Here is a 22,448-nt window from a genome sequence, read left to right on the forward strand (position 1 = left end):
AAGGGATTTAATATAAAACTAGATTAAGTTACTTTTTACAAGACCTACATCTAGAGGATCTGTAAATTCTTTTTCTTATACAAACTTAATCGAAATACAAGATAGAAAAATAAGAAATGACACGAAACCCCGCTCTTGGAGGATGTCCTCAGCATCATCAACAATTTGCTTGTGTAGGTGGGGATCCATCATTTTCTAAGTCCTTATGCAAGGAATTAATAAAAGAAATGTTTTTAACAAAGATGTGAATTAGGAAGGATTAACCGACGAAATACAAACCATAGATTGAATCTTGCGAATTAGGAAGGATTAACCGACGAAATTCAAACCATAGATTGAATCTTGCGAATTTCGCTTAAATGAATCTCTCCTGCACCAGGTATTAGTTCGATTGAATGAGTATTGGTATCTTTATTACATTAGTTAAAGCTTATTTGTTTCTGTTCATTTCTATCACAACAAGATGAAATCGAAATGAATATCTAAATTGCTAAACTATAATGAAACATATAATCAACCAACATTTATTGAATCTAAAAAAGAGTAAATTGTTTGATTATCTTATTTCTTGAACTGATACATCCATGAATCGGGATCCTGGTGCATATGGATACAAATGGTCTAATGGGAGCAAGAATTCTAGAAACATTTGGAACATTTTGTTTCTAAACAAGCTATCAAATAAAAAAAAATTATTGAAGAGAATATTTAAAACTCCCTTTGAATTGTTACAAAAAAATTTTATAGGACGTGAAAATTGATTGTTAAAACTAAAACCTATGACAATCCAAAACCTTTCTGAATGATATTTAAGAGAAAAAAAAAACATTTTAGAAAGATTTATAGAACAGATTAAATATTTTTATTTATAAATAAAGTTTTAGATCGGAATATAGAAAAACTGAAGGAACCCTTAATCATTTAAGGACTTAAAAGAATGAATCACACCAAACCCATGTTATGATTCGCGTTTGCTGCTGCAAAATAAACCAATTTCAAAATAGGAGTAGTATTATCTAGGCCTACATATTTGAATTTGGGTACTGAATCATCTAATAAGGAGATTGAACCTCCAAAACTGGAATATTCATTTATTTATCTAATGGAGATGACATAATCTCCAAATGCACCAAAACTTACTTGGCCATCTAATAAAAAGATGGAATCTCCTAAGGGGAATGAAGTATGCTCTACCATCCAATGAGGAAAGAAAATCTCAAGGGGGGTGGTACAACTAAGTTAGTTGAGTTGAAACACTACAAAAATTATTATTATTATCAAATAGAAGTAAAAGAAAGTTATAATACCCGAATTAGTCCCTCTACTTTTCTCTCTTCCCTTTTCGTCCCTCTACTCAGAAATGCTCCCAAATAGTCCATCTACTCTTGAAAATGGTTCTACTTAGTCCTTTCTACTCTAAAATAAGCCAATTAATGGCTGTATTTTTTAAAAATAGAGAGACTAAATGGGAAGAGATTAAGGGTAGAGGGACTAAATTGGGTCATTTTCAAGAGTAGAGAGATTAGTGGGGTGCATTTCTGAGTTGAGGGATCAAAAAGGAAGAGAGAGAAAAATAGAGGGACCAATTCGGATATTATACCTAAAAGAAAAAATAACGGATGACTCCAAACTCTAACTCTATAGAGCACTGCCTGCAAGTTCGTTTGTGGCTAGGTTGTGCCATGGCGGCACTTCTGCAGGTTTCAATATACCTTGCAATGAGCCGCAATTCCATAGACAGCATAGGTTTAGGATTCTTCTCATGCCTTGCATGACCCTAGACTGTAGCAATGGGTCATGCCAAGCATGACATTTCTTGTGTTGGGCCATGCCAGATTGAGCACCGCATAAAGCAAATGACATGATAATGATCAAGTATTGGTTTGGTACATAATCCATAATAGTTTTAAATAATGGAAATTATTTGATCAAATACTGTAAGATTTAATTTTAATTTGTTTGATGTCCTTTGTTTCCAATTTTATTTTCATTTACCCATAAAACACCATTAAGCCAAAGGATATATAAATAATATCTGTAAATGTTATCCATCTAAATGGAATAATTGACAATATAACAAATATTTTTACTTAATTTCTTTGACTCTTTAATTAAATTAATACAAATTAAATTTAAAATATTTTGTTCATTAAAATATCTTGAGTTATATGAATTAAAGTTAAATCTCATAAAATCTGTGCATTACAGGAATTGAACTGGTATAACTCGAAAGTATTTTAATTTAATTGAACATTTAAATCTATAAGTAATAAAAATATTATAATATCAGTTAATAATCAAGTATTTTTTAATTAAACATTGTTCGCCGGATTACCAATCACAGAATTTCCTCTCTCTCTCTCTCTCTCTCTCTCTCTCTCTCTCTCTCTCTCTCTTACAGAAAATCGGCAGCATAAGGGGTAGGTTGCTAATGGCTTTGGCTCAACATGCAACCAACAAGATGCCAACAAAAAGTCCACAAAACAAGGCTTATTACAAGGCTTTGCATGGAAAGAAGTCTAGGAATCCAGCTTCAAATGTGGCTTACAAATGAATGGAGACAAAAAGCTGGGGCCCACAATCCTCTTCCCCTTAAAAGAGTTTAGTCCTCTAAACTCACACTTTATCATAATAAAGATGGTCATCCTCTAGACTGAGGTAGTTAAACAAAATGTAGATTATAGATAGAATACATGGACAACCAATAACCACCAAGACAAGAGGTGAAGTAGTAATACATATCCAGAGGTTGCCTTTTACAATATTGTCACTAAACATAAGTTAGAAATCTGGCTCCTTGCAATCCTTATTAATCACTAATCGTAGATTTTATTAGCTATACCATTGCAATTCTTAAGCCTTCCTTAGCTATGAGGTGTCAACAACTGCTAGATTTAAAACCTCAAACACACAATCCTCATTTATATCTTCATCATCATCATCATAATAGCCAAAGACCCAACTTTGTAACTATGAATCATTTTAAGATAACCTCATCAAAATAATGACTTAAAATATAAAATAAAGGCCACTCAATTAAGCGATATCACCAATCACATCGCGTGAACATAATAGAAATTATCAAAATTATTACTATGGATCAAAGCCAAACAAGTCCAAAAATATCAAACAATCTCAAATTCTTCCTCAACTGAAAACCATTTTTTTTTAAAATTAACTAGTCAAAACCATTACTCAGTTACCTCACTAAGATCAATGGTAAAAGACAATTCTTCGAATTAAAAAAAGTTCACAATATCTGGCATACATCGAGCTCATGCCTTTGCGAAAACAAGGGTTTAATAATTATCTTTACCCTACAATCACAATTACCAAAATAGTATCATAATTACCTTGATAATCACCAAGTATCCATCAAAATTAAAATTTTCTAGAATTATCCACAACCAAATGTTCTAAATTACACATCAACGACTGCATAAGATTAATTAAATCCACTTGAACATTAAGACATGAATCCTTTCATAATCACGATGAAACTATAGTAATAAGGCTCACTTTACCTTCCCAAGATGATTTTCCAATGATTGTCGCTTATTAACTAAAGACATTGCAACAACATGCCACTCGGAATTATTCTCAGTTTCAAGGAGGATTAGAACATCATCAAACTATAAAAATGTTGTTCCTCAAAATTTCTAAAGCATATCTTGCCACCCAAAGCTCATATCAATACTCTGAAAATTTAAACAATGGCCAAGGGCAAGCACAAATTATCTTCACAAACTATTTTAGCATCCAGGGATATCAATGAAACACACCTAACTAAAAAGAGTGTACCAGAGGCAACCTTCTAGAATTTAGAACATTGAAAAGGAATAAGAAAAAGGGCTTAATGCACAAATGATGGCCATAAATAGATAAGCTTGTATTTCAACTCAATTTGATATTGGTAATTAGTAAAATGGATATTTAAAAGGATGGTAATGGACAAATAATATATCATAAGAGCCATGTCAAGTACAAGAAGCAAAATAACAAGACAAGGGAGTTTCTAAAAGAGATAATCCACTCACATCATTTGACTTGGCACCAGACTTACTTTAGGATAGAAAGAAAACATCTCCTTCTCAAAGAATCAAATAATCCACATGATTCTCTTTTATAGTGAGAAAAGTTGCTCATACAGGTATGCTCAGCTACACAATCATGGGCGATGCAGATGACCAATGGCAGAAAGTGATTACTCTTAAAAGACCAAAATCAAAGTAATCGTCGGTAACAAAATGTGCATTTAAGGTGGAGGATCTAGCATATAAATCAAAACTATACAAGGCATGAAAACTAGACCGAAACTCAAGATGCTCTATTGAGGGCAAATCTGAAAGAGAGGTGGCAATATACAATCAACAAGTGATCAGAACCCATTTCCGAAGTCATTGACTCGATCTGGGTTCAATTTCTAAAAAACACATCAGTTTAACACTTCTATTTGATACACTAAGACCACTAAATAACAAAATGACCAAATCTCTTTGATACCACTCTATTTGTCACGCCCCAAACCCAGCTCGCTGGACCCAGTGCGTAGACAAACGGCCGCAGACCCACAAGGTGTGAGCCCCATAGGCCTGCAAGGCCTCAGAATCTGATGCAGGACAGGTAAATTTATAATAACTCAATTGAGTTACAAGATTACAGACTCTACAAAATACACAATAATAGGATACAGAAGTCTAAAATACAAAATACAGGGACACAAGGACGGACAATGACAAGAATTCAAATTTTACAACAGAATAAGACAACATCTACAGACTGTCCTTCAAGGTCCACACACAGGTCTAACACTCATGATCTGAAAAGGATTTAAAATAAATCCATGAGCTCACTAGCCCAGTAAGAAATCCAGAAATTTATTTAAAAATAACAGAATTTATAAATCTTGATTTCAAATATTGATAAAAAATTCAACGTTTAAACATAGTTTAAACAATACAAAATAAATAATCTGACAGAGGTATAGATCTCAAGTAATAACGCTATTCAAGATAACTGAAATCAAAAGAATGCCAGATTTCAGAACTGCGAATAATAATTCGCCAGAAATGAGCATAGGTCTTCAAAACAATATTTAAACAAAACACAAAGTGAAATATTCTAATAAAGAATATTTACAAATATGATTTACCGGAATTCAAAACCCAGAAATACGATATCAAAATTACAGAAATTTCGAGGGAGGACAATTATTTGTGTTTTTGCAGAAATTCAAAAAAAATCAAAAAGGCAAAGCCAAGAAGTACCAAATTCAAGAGTATGTCTCCAAATTCCCTGTAAGTGCCAAAAATCATTTATTTATCCTCGGTGACAGACCCGAGCCAAAATAACGGATATCATTTATTTACCCTCGGTGACCTGAGACTGAATACCAGGTGGCCGTTGATTATTTCACCGAACGGACACGGTGCGAAACTGCAGTCTCATTTTTCCCAAAATTACTTGTCGACAAGGTCAGGGTTTAACCCCCCACTGACAGGGTTGCATATCGCTCATTTGGAGACCAAAGCATTCAAACAAAATTTAAAGTTGAAATGCAGAATATTCACGAATTTTCCAAATATTCAAACAAACAGAAATACACAATTTTAGAATCTCACTTTAGGAAAATAACTGAAATTACAGAAATTACTTACAAAATTATATAAATAATTGCCCAAATCATTACTAAAAACTAATCACTCTGTACATTTATATCTCACAAGCTCTGCTTATCAATACTTCTAACATGTCTCATTTCAGAATGCATAACTCCCAGAATTTAACATCAAATGCAAAGATATTTTGTAGTATGAAACTTAGGAAAATTCTAAACCTTTTCCTTGTTTAATATTTGACCCAATTTAGTCTCCAAGAATGAGAAAGATCATGTTAAATCTGAAGATTCTGCATATAGATGTCATCATGTGCAAGTCTTTTTTTAATGGGTCATAACTCATAATCTACAAATCCAATAAACATGAAATTTTGCAGATTGAAGGTCATGGTAATAAGGAATATTTTCTATACTGAGCACTTTGCCTAATTTTACATATTAAATCCGGAAATTGGCCTCTAAATCTGCATGTCTACACAATAATACCTCCAAGACATGTCAACTATAATTGATCTTATCTTATAGAATATATATCCAATAAATATGAAATTTGGCAGGTAGATAGATCAAGAAATCATTACAACTTTTCAATTTTAATCATCTGGAAATTGTGCTTCTATGACCTCCGAATTTAGGCCCCAATTCCCATTCAACTCATTATCATAACTTAAAAATTCATTCTAGCAATTTCATGCATGAACATAGAATGTCGAAGTCTCAAATCTGTAATAATCCAGCCCAATAAACCTTGAAATATTGACTCTAAACCACCAAATCATTTCATTTATTTCCCAAGTGCTAACCTCACAATTTTAGTAAGGATACCATCAAGGAAAGGCTATGATCTCCACCCTAGATAGTAAGTTAAAACCTGAAATTCAAGACTCAACCTTGCCACAGGGTTGTAGTACCACATTTCTCTTGATGTATTCACACCTAACATTCACCCACATTAACATTTTCTCTAAACACATATATGCCCATCAAACCTGTACATCGACTCAATATTATTAATAATTAGCATACACCCTTTAAAACATAAAAGCATCCACTATATCTTAACTCAAGAGCTTTGGTCTTATCATCATACCATAATATGATCATAACCCCATCGTATAAGAACAAATAGATAAATAAGGATCTGGTTACAACCAAATATTCTAATATAAATGATGCATTAACGTTTCAAGATAAGTAGTAGCCATTCTAAAAATAACATACCAAAACATAAATACTAAGTCCATAGCTAATTAAAGCCATAAATCAGAAATACATGAAAATACCTATTTGACAATAGATAATTTTATAATTAATACAATAAGCAAGAATATCATATTAAAATAATAGATAATAATTTTGCCAAGAAAAAGAAATTCTTCAAATAATGAAAACATGAGTTCTCGGGGGATTACTTACATGCTACTCGTCAACACTCCAACTCATCCGAACTCCAACTCAAACCTTATCAAAATTCTAGGGACATGAAACCAATTCTAAAGTCTCAATAAAGACTCCTAAATGAAGTTCCAACATACATGAAATTCTCATCAGGTGTAACACATCTAATCATCAAAATCCAAGAGTTTCAAAAATACACTCCTTTGCTGGGATGTAGTAACATAAGGCATGCATGTTTCTAAAGGTTCACTACCATGAAAAAGAACTTCAAATTAAACATGACTAATGAGAACCAAAGATCATGATTCCAAAATAATATAGGACATGATAACACCAGTGAAACATATAAGTTCAAAGTACCATACTACAACACCAAAAGAAGCCAAATATAAGGAGGATGCCTTTAACACACTCTCAAATTTAAGGCTTAAAACTTAAGCATGGCCACACATAAACATTAACTATAAACCCATGAATGGTTGGAACCTGGGATTTACACATAAGTTTAAGAGTGTAGAAACACTTAAGGTTGCACCACCAAATTTTGAGTATGTGTACCAACAAGCTAGTAGGGAAACCAACCATCATAAGAATGTTGTCATCACTTAAAATACCAACCTGAAAACTTAATACTTTCCAACATATATGCAAGAAATGAAAGGGCACTAAAATAAGAGCAACAACATGTTAAAGGGCAATACAATCAAGTAGAAGGAAGACTTACTTAGTGAGATGAGTAAGAGGAACTACACGATCAAGATGGCAGCCATAACCTCATTTCTTTATCATCATTATTCCATCACATCTCTCTAACCTCCAGCAATGGATACCAAAGAAACAAGAGTATAAACCCACCATACTCTAGATTTAATGAAATCAAGCTTCTTCCAACATTCATGTGTCCTAAACCCAACCATTCTATAACAAAGGGATGATTGTATCAAACTCATGCTAGCATAAACCTAACAATTTCAGAAAATCTTATACTCACTCCTCTATCAAGTTTCCACGCCGGAGCATCACCGGGGCTTCGCCGGATTACCAATCACAGAATTTTTCCTCTCTCTCTCTCTCTCTCTCTCTCTCTTACAGAAAATCGGCAGCATAAGGGGTAGGTTACTAATGCCTTTGGCTCAACATGCAACCAACAAGATGGCAACAAAAAGTCCACAAAACAAGGCTTATTACAAGGCTTTGCATGGAAAGAAGTCTAGGAATCCAGCTTCAAATGTGGCTTACAAATGAATGGAGACAAAAATCTGGGGCCCACAGTTAGAAAGAAGTGGTAGAGTGTGTAAGTTTAAGGTATGGTCCAAATTTAATTGTCATGGGGTCAGCACTCCCTTTGAATTTTATTTTTAAATTATAAATAAACCATAAATTTATTAAAAAATAAAAAATAAAAACAGACAGAAAAAAGAAGAGTGCACAGAAATAAGAAATTAGAAAACATAAAACAAACACACAAATAAGAGGCTAAATGCAGTCACCTGTGGTGAAGCGAGCCTCCCCTTGAACTTGGTATTATTTAAAAATAACACTAGTCAACTGATTAAGATGAAATTAACTATTTAGAACTTAGCACTTGGATAAATCAAATTTTAAATAAAAAAACATAATATTATAATGAACAATGAAATTGTTTTAGTTTAAAAGTTTGGCGAAAAATATTTAAAGTCACCCATGTTGTGGAAGTAGAATCTCAAGGTTCTTTTCAAGATTATCATAACCTGATGTGGCTTTAACCAAGAAAAAGTAAGGGTCGGTGGGTTCATCTGGATTGAACCAGGGGTTAATTAATTTAATTAATAATCATATTATATTAATATTATATATGATAAAAAATTATATCTTGAAAAATAAAATAAAAAGTACAAACATGATTTTTAATATTTTAAGTAATTATGTCACATTAATAAATATTCAAATAATTCAACCAGTATAAACATGAACACATTTAAATCTCCACAAAATGAAACATGAAAAACAAAAGGCCCAAATTAAAAATTCATAACTAAAAAAATAGAAAAATGTTTAATCTCCCTAAATTAAAACATATACATGAGAAATAAACAATAAAAAAACATCATGTTCAAAGCCATGTAGTGAAAGAAGGATTTAAAGAGAGTTAAACTCAAGACCTTAACCAAACGTATATCAATCAATATGAAAATAAGTAGCTGATTAAAATATTAAATAAAATTGCTCTTTTTTTTTTAGGGAAAAGTACAAAAAAAACCCATGTGGTTTCCGAGTTTTGCAAAATAAGGAATGGAGAATTTTTTTTTTCGATTCTATGATATGTGGTTTCTAGATTTGCAAAAAAGGGAAAAACCGTTATCGAGCAATTAACAGTGTTAACTCACGAGAAAGCAAAAATCGTCATTTTTATTTAAAAAAATCAACTTATATGACATAAAAAAATATTTTTTTAAATTTATTTCTCTTCCAAAAATTTCACTAAACAAGAAAAAAACTTAAATTCCAAAAAAATCAAACAAAAATCATGTTGAAAAAAATCTTGTCTTTTAAGCTACATAGTGATTTTTTTACATAAATAGACAATTTTCGCCTCGCCAAAACCTGGAAAAGTTACGCAGTTAAGGGTTTTTCCCTTTTTTGCAAATCTGAGAAACCACATATCATAGAATCGAAAAAAAAATTCCTCATTCCTTATTTTGCAAAACTCGGAAACCACATGGGTTTTTTTTGTACTTTTCCCTATTTTTTATGTTCAAAACAAAATTGCAAACACTGACCAAGGACACTAGTTCACCGGTTCAACGTGGGTTTTTTCAAATTTAAATTTTTATATTTGAACCGGACTGAACCAAAGGTTGATTCGGGTTTAATCCGTTGGATTAATCGGTCTGGTCCCGATTTGAAAACATTGGAGTTTTAATATAAATTAAATCAAAAGATAAATTTGGTGAATGACAAATGTGGCTTTTTCACATCTATAATGTTCTGCACCTAAACATCCTGACTTATCTTGATAAAAACTGTAGAAGGAAGACCTCACTTTGAGATGAGGATTGGAATCATAATGCCTGCCACTTTGACATGAGTTGACTACAAAATAATACAAAATTAATATATACTTAAGTCAAATTGATAAAATATCGGATCAATTGATCAAAGCGTTGGAGAGCACTCATAGGACATTCAAAAGAGGGAATAATGCTTGGAAAACTCTGGTCACATATGTATGAAGAAACCTTGAATTTTTGCTTTTTAATTTTCTAACCTTTTAGATTTACTGAGTAAAAAGGTGGATATATACATGCAATGGAGTCTAGAAAATAATAATGGGAAGTCAAGTTACCCATTTTCCTTGAAACACACAATTCATGAAAGAACCGAGAAATATGCTGTTAAGAAAATAGCAAGAGAGTTAGTCAACTTTAAGTCCATCATTGAGACCATCCAATCTATCTTGCTCTGGCAAATGAATCATGGTGCATGGTCTCAAAACCTTCTGGCATGATGCTTAGAAAATCAGTAAGCATGATGTTTCAAATTAACCATCTTCCCCTGAGTGGAAAATTCATTCTAGCTTTACTCAAAAAGTTAATTTTCTCTTTCCACAGAGTGATTTTGTATGAGAAACTGTCCAGCCGGTGCACTACCATGACATGACCTTAAATATATATTATGCCTCTTATATATGTCTAACAATTATGACCAATGCCACAAGATCACTTAGAAAGCTTTGCAACAGATAACCTATGAACATTTGGTGAACGTAAGAATTGATATAATTGGTAAGGGTCAGAGAACACAATGATATAAATTTTAGAGCCTAGAAATTAGAGTTGGCAATTTGTAACATGAACTATTTACATGACACGGCATTAAGCGATTTTGAATGTTACGTGTATCAACTCATGACACGGTAATAGTTATGCATATTAATTTGTGTCTACTCATTTAATGATTGTATCCTAGTTGTGTTAAACCATACATTATCTATTTCTAACTCGCTTAAAAACATGTCTTGAGATTTTATATAGGACTCTGATTTAAGTAATACTCGTTTAAATCCTAGCAGAGAACATGTCTTTCATGCAAATTAATAAGGATCACATTAACGGACATGATATTAGTACTCTGCTAGGATTTTAATACTATTTAAATTGAAAAGAATATCAAATATATAATTAGTATTGATGGAGTCTATTCATATAACAGGTGTGATTACATTAAGTAAACTAATACAAGTTGAAAGAAAAGATTTATTATAACTGATATTTATTTATTCAAAACACAAAATAATTTCAATTATTAAGAATACTAATAAGAACTAAGAAGACCAAGAGTTGGTCAACAGTTGTATGAGAATGATTCAACACGCTCCAAACACGCAATGCGATAGAATTTTAGCTGACATAAAAAGATGTTTGAGTTTCTTTGTAACTTCTTATCATTTATTAAGAACCAACTTACAGATCAAAAATATATATGAACATAATGTTTTAAAAAGACCAAGAGAAGTCATCTAAAGATCTTGTTTATAAGCACTCTTGTTCATCTCACCGAATACAAATTAAAGAAAGATCAAGCTCTGCATTGTTCATACAAGGTGAACGATGGCACGAATTTTCACGCTAGTGAGGCTATTTAAGAATCGCAAAAAATTTCGTGTAAGAAAGAAGTTTACTCTCATGAAATGGTATGTTACTAAATCCTTTTCTTGGTCTTAATGTGTTTATAAACAGAGTTTTGCCTTGACATTCAAATACAAACATGTATATATAGGAGCATATTGCTTGAAATGATTTGGATGAAGGTTTGCATTGGGAAAAAAACAAAAACAGCTCCTTTTCTTTGGAGAGCATTAGGAACCAAGGCTGCTAAGGTAAATCTTTTTATTTAAATGACGGCTTGAAATTATCATTGCTGGTGATATATATTTTCATTTTCCTGTAGAATTATGTTGCTTATAAAAAAAATAAAATAAAATAAAGTCCTTCTTGGTCATTTTCTATTTGATGAAAAAGCGCCTTACGCAACTTTTCATTTACCTAGCAAATGCGCGTGGACTTATGAGTAAGCTATGTTTGTTTCTTTTTTATAAATTTAATTATACTCTTTGAAATTAGCATTTTATCTTTACCTTCATTCTTCATCCACCCTTATTCTCCACATACCCTTCCATTAGCTATAAATATAATTGGCTTATTGTGATCACACTAGATATAAAGAAAACTTTTATTGAATTATATTCGCTAGAATTGGTGCATCTCAGTACTTGTTTGTCATTTGTTTTGTCACTTGTCGATGTTGTCAAATATATATATATATATATATAATCGCTATGAATATAATTAAGTTTGCTTTTCCTAATCACAAGCCGTGAGCATGTCTCGCTTAGTGTGATTGTGCTTCCCTTGAGGTTCTGGGGAGCTTTGTCGAGGGACATGAATAATATAATGAAAGAATTAGTAAAAAAAAAAATTAATTTTGCATAACTAAGAAATGCTAGCTTTTAAAAAAATAGGGATCTATTCAGTAGTTTGAATGTTTTGGGATCTTAAGCTCATTTGGAAACTTCCTAAAGACTTTTAGATCATTTTCTCTATTCTATTTATTTATTTTTATTTATTGTGCTAGAAAGAAATTGAAGATGAGTGAAAGAAGCAAATAAGAGAAGAAAAACCTTTTTGTTGAGAAAGGCGACAGTCTTGAACAGCGGGACGAACACGTGGAGGAGCTGCGCTCATCACCGAACCGTACTCTCACCTTGCGCGAGATGGGGATCGAACTTGAGGAGTCACACTCGACACTCGAAACGAACACCCTATACAAAAGACCCGATGTCAATAGACCAAATTGTCATTGACAATAAAACTTGTTTTGTTTTACATATATAGCACTACCCAATAACAAGGAGTTTAGACACGATTTGCGTTTAAAGCAACATGACCAATAAAATCTTTGCTCCAAAACGACAAGACATGTAAACTGCAAAAGGAGTGGGCCAACAAAAAGGCATGTCTAGTACTTGTGTGGGCTCATGCCATGATAAGCTAACATAATAATCGGAATATTTTATTTGAAAAATCTCAAAATAATAAATTAAATTAAGCATGAAATCCCAAATAACTTGATTAGATTGAAAAACGAAACAAAATTTTTTTTTTTAATAATGAAAATCGAAACAATTAAAGCATTCCTTTTTTAGTTAAAATTTTTAAAATATTATTTTATTACAGTCGAACCTCGGTCAACCACATGTTTGGGTTGTATTTGGTATAGAAATGACTTTTGTACAAAATAGCTATCCCGTTCACGTTCTAAACATATTGTTGTTTTCATGTTTAATGTACGCATCTAAATCATTTCAGGCAATATGGTATAATAATTTGAATGACTGTTTTCATTGGGGGGAAAACATAATCAGCTGCTTTTCTTTGAAGAACAACATTACGAGCTGAGCTGCTAATGTAAATCTTATTTAAATGATGCCTCTGAGATTATCATTGTTATATTTTGTTATTGATATTTTGCTTTCCATATATATATTAATTATTTTATGTTTCCTTGCTTTTGTTTATTTTTAGATATATAAAAATTGAAGAGGGATGAAGAAAACTAGTAGCAGATTAAAACTAGTGTTTTTGTTTATCGAACTACATAAAAAAAACACTTTTTTTTAGTTGCAAAGTTAGAAAAAAAATATGTAAAGAGGTCTTTCTAGATCACTGCTATAATTGTTGTTCATATTTAGAACTAGCTTATAGATTTAATTAAGTTAGAGCAAGTATAGTATAAGTAGTTGAACTTAAATTTTTTTTTTTCCCAAACTTTTGGTGAATTTTGGTGTTTAAACCCAAAAATAAATTCAAAAAGAGTGTTTATTAGAAATCTATCGTCATTAATTAAGTTATCCACTTTGTAGATTAAAATCTTAATTTCTATGCTTTTTTGGATTGAAAAACATACATTGACATCTATTATGTAGATTTTTTTATTATTATTATTTTTCAAAGTAGATAGGCCACTTACCTATTGTGAGAGGGAGTTGAACATTCAACTTTTTTACTATCCAAGGAAAAGAGTCATTACCTTTTGTAATGTAAAAGTTGTTTTGTCATGTAGATGCTAACTATGTTTTTATTTACTGATATAGTGTTTTTCCTACTGTGTAAATGGCATTCATATATAACATGAGCTTTTGATAGGACAAATGGTGTGCTTTCTTCTATATATTTATGCTTTGTGCCTTTCTTGTTGGACGTGTAGATAGATGAGTAATTAAGGATTCCAGTAATAGAAGGCAGCACATTCATTTTGTCTTTACAAAATTGCAGAATAACTCACCTTTTCTTGAATATATGTCAAGGCTAACACTAGACATATATTTTGCAGGTAGGAAAAGGTTTATCAAATGATACAGAAGCTTTGAAACTTGAATTGCAGCATTGGCTTGAAGCGGTATGTACTTCCGAACAAAGATATATTTGGTTCAATCTAGGCATATATATTCTAATAAAATTTTATTAAATTCTAATTTTAGATCTGCTAGTTATATATATATATATATAAGTTATTATTTTAATATTACACTTTTTTCATACTAAATTCCTAGTTTATGTGTTTTTAGTGAGCACCCTGTTTTGCAAAGTTCATCAACTATACAGTATTGGGATATTATTAATATTAATGTTGTTCTCTTTATTAATTTCTTTTCTTTCCTACAAAAGCTAATCTTGTGATATGGGCATAGTTATTTTTTAGTTTTTAATGAAAGCTCTACCCATAATGTGCTGAGTTTAATCTCATCCCTTTCAATTTTTATTCACTAATTCTTCTTCTCTTCTATCCTATATTTTTATATTTTTAATCTCAATTTGGACGTTATCTTTAAATATGTTAACTCCCTTATAAGCTATTTGTAAGAGACTCTAGCATTATTTGAGCATAGTATTAGCCTATCCTTACATAAAGAAGTAACAAGTATTAATGAGCATACTTGATAGAAAAATATCCAAATGTGAAGGATCCTTTTAATATAAATGCTATAGTATATATAAATATATATATAAATAAAAGTAAGAGCCACACGCGTAATAATAGCCGAGCCTATGTGAGGCAAAACTTATTAGGAAAGATAATAGGAAGTTTCATGGTATCCAACTTGATTATTCCTGATTATCTTTCATTAAAAAAAAAAGAAAGGAAAAAATGGCATCTCCCTTACCAATCATGAAAGCACCAAGTGCCTCTACGAAGGCATGTTGTTGTTGCTAAACTTGTCAACACCTTTTTTATGATGGATACCAATAGGATTAGGTCTTAATATTCTCCTCATGGTAAAACCTATCATAGTAATTACTTTTTAGAGGGACTTTTATACTTCGAAAAAACTTTCATTTTTTCCTGTGATAACACAACAATTGTTAAACTTATTCTTAATTTTGATTCTTTAAAGATGTAGAGTATACAAGCAAGAAATTGCTTTATTTTATTGCAAACTCAACTTATGTATTACACCATAGGCTAAAGCCTTTTTTATAGCCTAAAAGTTTTAAGTGCACATAACTATCTGAAACCCTTTATAAAGCTATTGTAAAAATATGCTCAAAATTTGGCTATGTAGGCACACTCCTTTGTGATCCTTAACTAAGAGTTTGTACTCACCAACAAGAGATTCAAGCTACTAAACTTGCCTTGCCTTGCACAATAAACAGACATTCTCAGTCAAATCTTGATAGTGCCTAAAACATGTGTGTGCATTGCTAGCACGTTGGTAGTATCTTTGCCTACAATTCTCTACCATGTTCTTGGTAACATCTCAATGAAACTTCCCATAGTGTTTTAGTATTGTCCTAACTAGCCTACAAGTAATATTTCATCCATGCTCCCAATAGATTCTTAGCCATTAATAGTGGACTACTAATCCAATCAAGGCTTAACTACCAAACCCTACTAGAGGGGGCACAGGCCGCTTATTGGCCAGGCCTAACACGAAACTGACCTGGTGAAACCTATTGGGTCAGCTGAGCTAACCCAGCAAGCCGGGCCAGCAACCCGTAACTGGCTCGCATTGTAGCGGGCCTGGTTAGGGGTCGAGTTTTTCTCAGCTCGTGGGATCACTCTTTTTTTATACATATTTTCTCTAAAAAAATAATTCACTACGATGGGCTTTGACAAAAATGGGACACGAGACCTCTTCCTCACATAGAGAAGCTCTAACCAACTGAGATATAAATTCTTGTAATCAAAACATTACCAAACATTATTAAAATAATTCATCATCTAACATCACAATTCTGTTATAAATATTATTCACTTCCATTACTAATATTATTCAAAATCAATAGAATTTATACCAAATTATTTACATAGAAAAGATATTATTATACGAATCAAAATAATTTCAATGGTGTGCAATGATCTAAATGTTAATTTAAAACCATAATCCATTCTACAATATTTTTGTGTTTTTGTAATAAAATCTTTAAAATCTTGTGTATTTTTAAACATATTATTAACTTAAAACTATAATATTCTTTAATGTATTGAGTAAAAAAATAAATAAATTTAAAATTTTATTAAATTAATAAAACAATTTTTACTCCAACATAATTTTAGAAAAAAATCTTTTAATTATAAATTTTTATAAATCTTCGTGTTAACAATATATTTTAATAAAAAAATAAATTATGATAAAAAAATATTCATCGTGACATAATGTTAAACAATGGTAAAAAAACATCATTATTAAATTTTTTAAATTTATCATTTATATATTTAATTGTTTTTATAGAGAAATAAATTTTGTATATAATAGGATTTCTTTAATTTCCACCGTCTCATGGCCAATCCACTACCAAATTTTTGGTTTGATAAAATTTTGTTAAATTAATACAAGATATAAACAATAAACAACTCTTATGCTATTGTACTTTAGTTCCACATCGGCTAGCTTCAAGGAAAGGGCATAACAATTGCTTGTAAAAACAATTATACCCAACCTAATTTTTTTGTTATTTATTTTTTTACATTTGTATTATATTTTAAATAATATATATAAATTTATTTAAAATCTATTAAAAAAATTTTAAAACTCAGCTGGCGGACTAGTGAACTGGCGAGTTTTGGCCCTAAGGCTGACCTGGACCCGCCGAGTTGGGCCCGGCGAGTCCAGTTAACCAAGCTGTGCCCATCTCTAACTCCCACTAGAAGAGCTTAACCGCTTCATTAGCTTAGACTTGGAAATCTTTTTCAGTCTTGAATTGCAATAACATCATATCCCCTTCCAACTTGCTTTAGACTTAAGGGGAGCTTTTTATTACATCAGATAATAATAAGTTCATTTACTATCCTTTGGTGTTTTTTTTTTTTTTGCAATCTAGTATTCAATCAATCATCCTCTCAAACTCTTTTTATACAATGGAGAAGCTCAATAGGACTTGTTTTTGGTTAGGTGAAGGGAGAAACAAGATCTAATTGATATATAATGTTGCCTACTTCTTGCACAAATTAGAATGTTTCATTATATCAAGGAATAGGACCCTTTTGTGCCTTCTTGCATTGTAATTTCTTCCACCTTCAAGATGCTAGCTTTGACTATACTTGGTTTCTAACTCTAAAATTCAAAGGTGTCTTCTATCTCAATCAGTATATATTTTATTCTTCTTAAATCTTTTGCTAAATTATCCTTAATTATCTTAACTATCTCTTACCAAGTCTTGCAAAAATCATAGGCTATAGGAGACTTGCCACCAATTTATTATTTGTTAATTTCATAAGATAAAGAAGTTGGTACCTATAAGTTAACTCAAAAAGGCTCATTCCAGTCATTGAAAACTTATGCAAATTGTAGAAAAGATGGCGCATCCAACAAATACAAATGATTCTTCTATGAAGCAAAAAAATAACACCGAGGTACTCCACTAATATAGCATTGTTCCTTTTTGTTTACCCATAAGTTTGTAGATAACTTTTCTTGGAAATTTTTAATAAGATCTTAATAATGCGAACGAGAAAGTTCAAAAGCATTGAATAAATCAAGCATGATGCTCACTAATAATGTCTTTGGGTTTCTTGAAGTCTTCTGCCATATGCCTTTGGATCAGCTCAATAGTTAACTCTAAAGTACATATCATTAGGGTAGGAATAAAAGCAACATACTTGGAATCTTATCTATACCACAAACACATAAGTCATGTTTTTATCATTGGAAATATATAGATGAAATCTATTCAGATAGATGCCCATGGCTTTTTAGGAATGAGAAGCAGTTCAAAAAATCTTGTCTCCCTTCTTTTTGATTTGTTTTACTAGCAAATATAACAGGTCTCATATAACCTTCATTGTCACCATTGATATTTGGCTAACAGTAGTCTAGCTAAAGCAATGCCTACTTACTTTTCTATCCAAGATATTGTGCCCACTTAGTATTATGAGTCTCCTTCGATAACTCTCACATGAGTTTACCTCCCCTAGGTATAAAAGTTCTTATCTTTTAAAATGAAGAAGGCATTTCTTCACAATACCTATCTACCAAGCCTTCTTACACCTCTTTCACAAGCTTTTGGTATTATTCATCCACCTTAGTAGTATTCCAAATTTGGTTTACAAAGTCTTAGTTTGAGACAAAGCAAACTATAAACTCCACAATTTGCTTCCTAGAAAGTGTGTTAGTCACCTAATTGTGCCTTCTTACTTTATGCTATCATTCAAAGTTATATTATTTTAGAATAGAATAGCTTGAGACAATTTTTATGGTGTTAGCAAGATCTTATTCTAGATCAAGTTTAGGTTAGGAGTTTGTTCAATTCTGAAAAATAGGTATGTTTTTTTATTGTTAAAGTGTTCAACTTTGTACCATTTTAATTCCTATGATGTGCTTCATTTATATAATAGCTTTTATATATAACAAATAAATTTAATGATGATCTTCATTTCATTTAACTTCAATTTAATTTGATTTTTAAAATGATTTTCTTTAATTTTATTTCATCAAAAATATGATTTTGTAATTAATTATATTCAATTTTGACAATTATTTTAGTATATGATTTTCAAGAAAACATCAAAACTACTAACTAAAAATTAGATAAGATAAATCATGATTTGGCAAATAGTACTTCAATTATAAGTAATTTGATTTATAGTGTAATTTAAATGCAAGAAACCAAATATCCTTGTAGCATCACTTGAAAATTTTAATGATGTGCCATTTTAATTTAGAGGCAAACTAATGTTATAGTTTAAGCATGAATAGATTTATAGTTTCTTAGTCACATATATGTGTAGTATTTCTCTAGTCTTGTTTGTGATGGGTAGAAAGAGTTAGGAAGACACTTATGAGAGATTTTTTCAACTATTATCTCCTGTATTTATAATATCTCCTTAAACTTGTTTGTGATTTCATTATTTTCTTGAGTATAATTGTCTCCTTGTTCCTCAACAATGTTACATAGTTATGTAACAACATTAGACATGTATCCTCTAATCTTTATATTTAGGCCATTCTCTTTTTCATCAAATTAAAAATTCTTATATTCTCTATTAATAGGGCTATTATGACTATTATCTCTACACTAACTTTATTTTATGGGTTTAATTTTGAAAGATCGATCATAGTCATCGGTATGGTCACAATTTGAACTACTACTATGAAAAATGGCACAAATGTCAAAGCAGACAACCTTTCTTCTATTGGTAAGTAGAAAATTTTTATACTTAAAAAAAATTATAGTGTAAGTTTTAATCTTAGTGTTTATGAAATTGTTTGTAATGAGAAATGCAGGTTAGATATTGGGGAAGGTAGAATGATTAACCTAGAGGAAGATTGTCCTCGTTCAAAACTTCAAAAACAAATTATCAAATATCTTGGCCAAGTATATCTCTAAACTTGAATATTTTACATTCAGTTTAATAGAAATATGTAAATGACCTTAATTCTTTGGATATGCAGAAAGAAAGACAAGTATTTGAAGTGATGTTCGAAGATGGGAGGTTATTGTACAAATTGAGCAAAAGACTAGTAGACACAACAATGAGCCCTGAAGACACGAAGTGGATCTTCGTCCTTAGCACCAAAAGGACTTTGTATGTTGGCCAGGTTAGCTTCCCTCCATTCAAGCAATGTGTTATTCTCCATTTCTATTATTTTTTATTAGAGAATTTAAATATATAATTTTTTGATTAGCACAGAAAAAGAAAGGCGTATTCCAACATTCAAGTTTCTTGTCAGGGGCAGCTATATTAGCTGCTGGAAGCTTGGTTGTGGAAAAGGGAATACTGAAGGTAAAAGATTCAATAGATTAGATTTTGAGCCAAGTTATAATTAATGGAAATTGTATATTTGCAATATTCACATAGTTTAATTAAAAAGAGTTTGTATGAGTCTTTCTTTATATGAGCTCAAGTTTTTGTATAGAAATTGAACAATCTAATAACATTTAGTAACATATCTCTACAGACTATATGTCGTAACAGTGGGCATTATCGTCCAACAGATGAAACTATGTTGGTGTTTAAAAGCTTTCTTCAAAGAAACAACATTGATATCACTCATGTTAAGGTAAGTGTGAAACTTAATAGGAATTCATAATGAAACATGCTCGATTTCTTTCATTACTATTCTAGCCGATTTTGATAGACAACTATGTAATGTTATATACAATTTTTGAATCAATTTTCGTTCCTTTATAAAAATGTTATTTTGTTATAATAACAGGTTTGCCCCTTAGAAGATGATAAGGAAATCCCGAAAAGAATGGCACTCATGGAAGATCTTGAAGTTACACCATAGAAATCACTTGATTGGGATGGATTGACAAACAATGAGACAATAGATACAGTTCATTCACATGGTCAATACAAAGACATGCATTTTTGTGGTTGCTCAATTAAACTACAATTTAACTAGAATTATATATTAGCATCATCTGCATGCTAATCCAAGAAAGAAGCAAAAGACTGATAAGAAATCTTATTATCATTTGCTTGAAGGGAGACTTACTTTTCTTGTTCAAATGTCTTATAAATTTGAAATCTAACCTTTTTAAATTGAATATTTTGATCATTGGGGGCTTTATGTGAAAGAATGCATGAAAAGTTCATGGGCCGTGGTGGTTTGAAATCAAATACTCCAAAACAAAATCAACATGATCTATTAATGTCAAATTTTTTTTATTAAATTTATGATAATATTAATGCTATGGGATTCCTATAAAAAATAAGACAGTATTTATCATTCTTCTCTAATGATGATCAGCCCATTACATCACCTTCTATATATATGCTATGCCAACTGTGTTTGCAACTTTAGTTATATTTGAAGGCTTATATCTAAATCAATCATCTACTTTATTCCTTATGAGATACCTTACCTATAGTAATCCTAAATAATTACTTGATGCCCATAATGTAATAGAGATAGGATAAAATTTTTCCATTAACAAGAAAAAATTATATTCAGTACACTTGGTGCAATAATCAACAAGGATTAGCAAGAAGATGGGCTCTTTTGGATCGCTGCCTAATTAATCCGAGTTGGTCTAATAGTTTTGATGCATGTATAGTTAAACATCTTCCGAGGTTTCTCTTTGATCACTCACCTATGCTTTTATCTATTATTCCTCGCGTTGCTAATAAGAAAAAATCTTTCCGTTTTGAAAATTAGTGGTTCGAACATGTAGGCAGTCATGAAGCGGTTAGGAAAGCTTAGAGTTTTACCCTGCATTCTAACCCCATGCATGCAGTTTCCCATCTTTTCTCTCATACAAGGTACTTGCTTCTAGATTGGAAGACTAAAGGTTTATGTTCTATAGACTCTGCAATAGAGAAGTTGGAGAATTCTATCTTAGAAGTTGAGGAGAAAGAAGGATTAGGTGATGTTAATGATTATTCCCCTCAGTCTCTTTCAATTATGTATAACAATCTTTCTGCTTTACATAGACAGAATAACACTAAATGGGCACAACGAGCTAGACTCATGTGGGTGCAAAATGGTGATAATAACTCTTCTTTTTTCTTTAATTCAGTCCGCTTTCGTAATCATTATAATTCTATTACTAACATCAAGGATTTTAATGGCATTTTGTATATTGATCAGCCGGGTATTACTCGGACTCTCATTAGTGTGCTCCCGGATGAGCTCCCTAAGGTGTCTCATAGTGAAGCTGAAGCTTTAATAAAAGAAGTTACAAAGAAAGAAGTCTTTGATGCACTTCAATCTCTTCCAATTGGTAAGAGTCCGAGCCCTGATGGATTTAATGTGGAATTCTATCGATTTTACAGGAATGAGATTGGGGACTCCATCATCTCAGCGATCAGGTACTTCTTTGAACATTCTTTTATGCCAATCACTTGGGGTAGAACTTATGTTGCCTTGATTCCTAAGAAATCTAACCCTCAATCTCCTGCTGATTTTCGGCCTATTTCTTTATGCAATTTGTGTTATAAGCTAATC

At 31.3% G+C, this 22,448-nt stretch overlaps 1 protein-coding gene and 1 long non-coding RNA gene across 3 annotated transcripts; one reads left to right on the forward strand and one right to left on the reverse strand.

The window, feature by feature from the left end:
- Positions 1 to 4,375: 4,375 nt before the first annotated feature.
- On the reverse strand, positions 4,376 to 8,196 carry LOC120264425. The gene is made up of 3 exons (XR_005537427.1): positions 8,007 to 8,196; positions 7,740 to 7,933; positions 4,376 to 4,819 (listed from the first exon to the last, which is right to left on the reverse strand). It is a non-coding gene; the product is annotated as an uncharacterized LOC120264425 (long non-coding RNA).
- Positions 8,197 to 11,532: 3,336 nt separating this feature from the next.
- LOC120265800 (IQ domain-containing protein IQM2-like) lies at positions 11,533 to 20,984 on the forward strand. 2 transcript variants are annotated; one of them, XM_039273767.1, is made up of 9 exons: positions 11,533 to 11,687; positions 11,774 to 11,873; positions 14,387 to 14,452; positions 19,602 to 19,690; positions 19,779 to 19,869; positions 19,947 to 20,093; positions 20,186 to 20,278; positions 20,454 to 20,555; positions 20,712 to 20,984. In XM_039273767.1, the coding sequence occupies exons 1-9, from the start codon at positions 11,605 to 11,607 to the stop codon at positions 20,784 to 20,786; spliced, it is 846 nt and encodes a 281-aa protein (XP_039129701.1). In that variant the 5' UTR covers positions 11,533 to 11,604; the 3' UTR covers positions 20,787 to 20,984. The 2 variants fall into 2 exon arrangements, with proteins under 2 accessions (XP_039129701.1, XP_039129702.1); XM_039273768.1 differs by having other exon boundaries at positions 20,491 to 20,555.
- Positions 20,985 to 22,448: the final 1,464 nt, after the last annotated feature.

The sequence above is a fragment of the Dioscorea cayenensis genome, chromosome 7 (assembly GCF_009730915.1).
Source record: "Dioscorea cayenensis subsp. rotundata cultivar TDr96_F1 chromosome 7, TDr96_F1_v2_PseudoChromosome.rev07_lg8_w22 25.fasta, whole genome shotgun sequence".
Classification (NCBI taxonomy): Eukaryota; Viridiplantae; Streptophyta; class Magnoliopsida; order Dioscoreales; family Dioscoreaceae; genus Dioscorea; species Dioscorea cayenensis.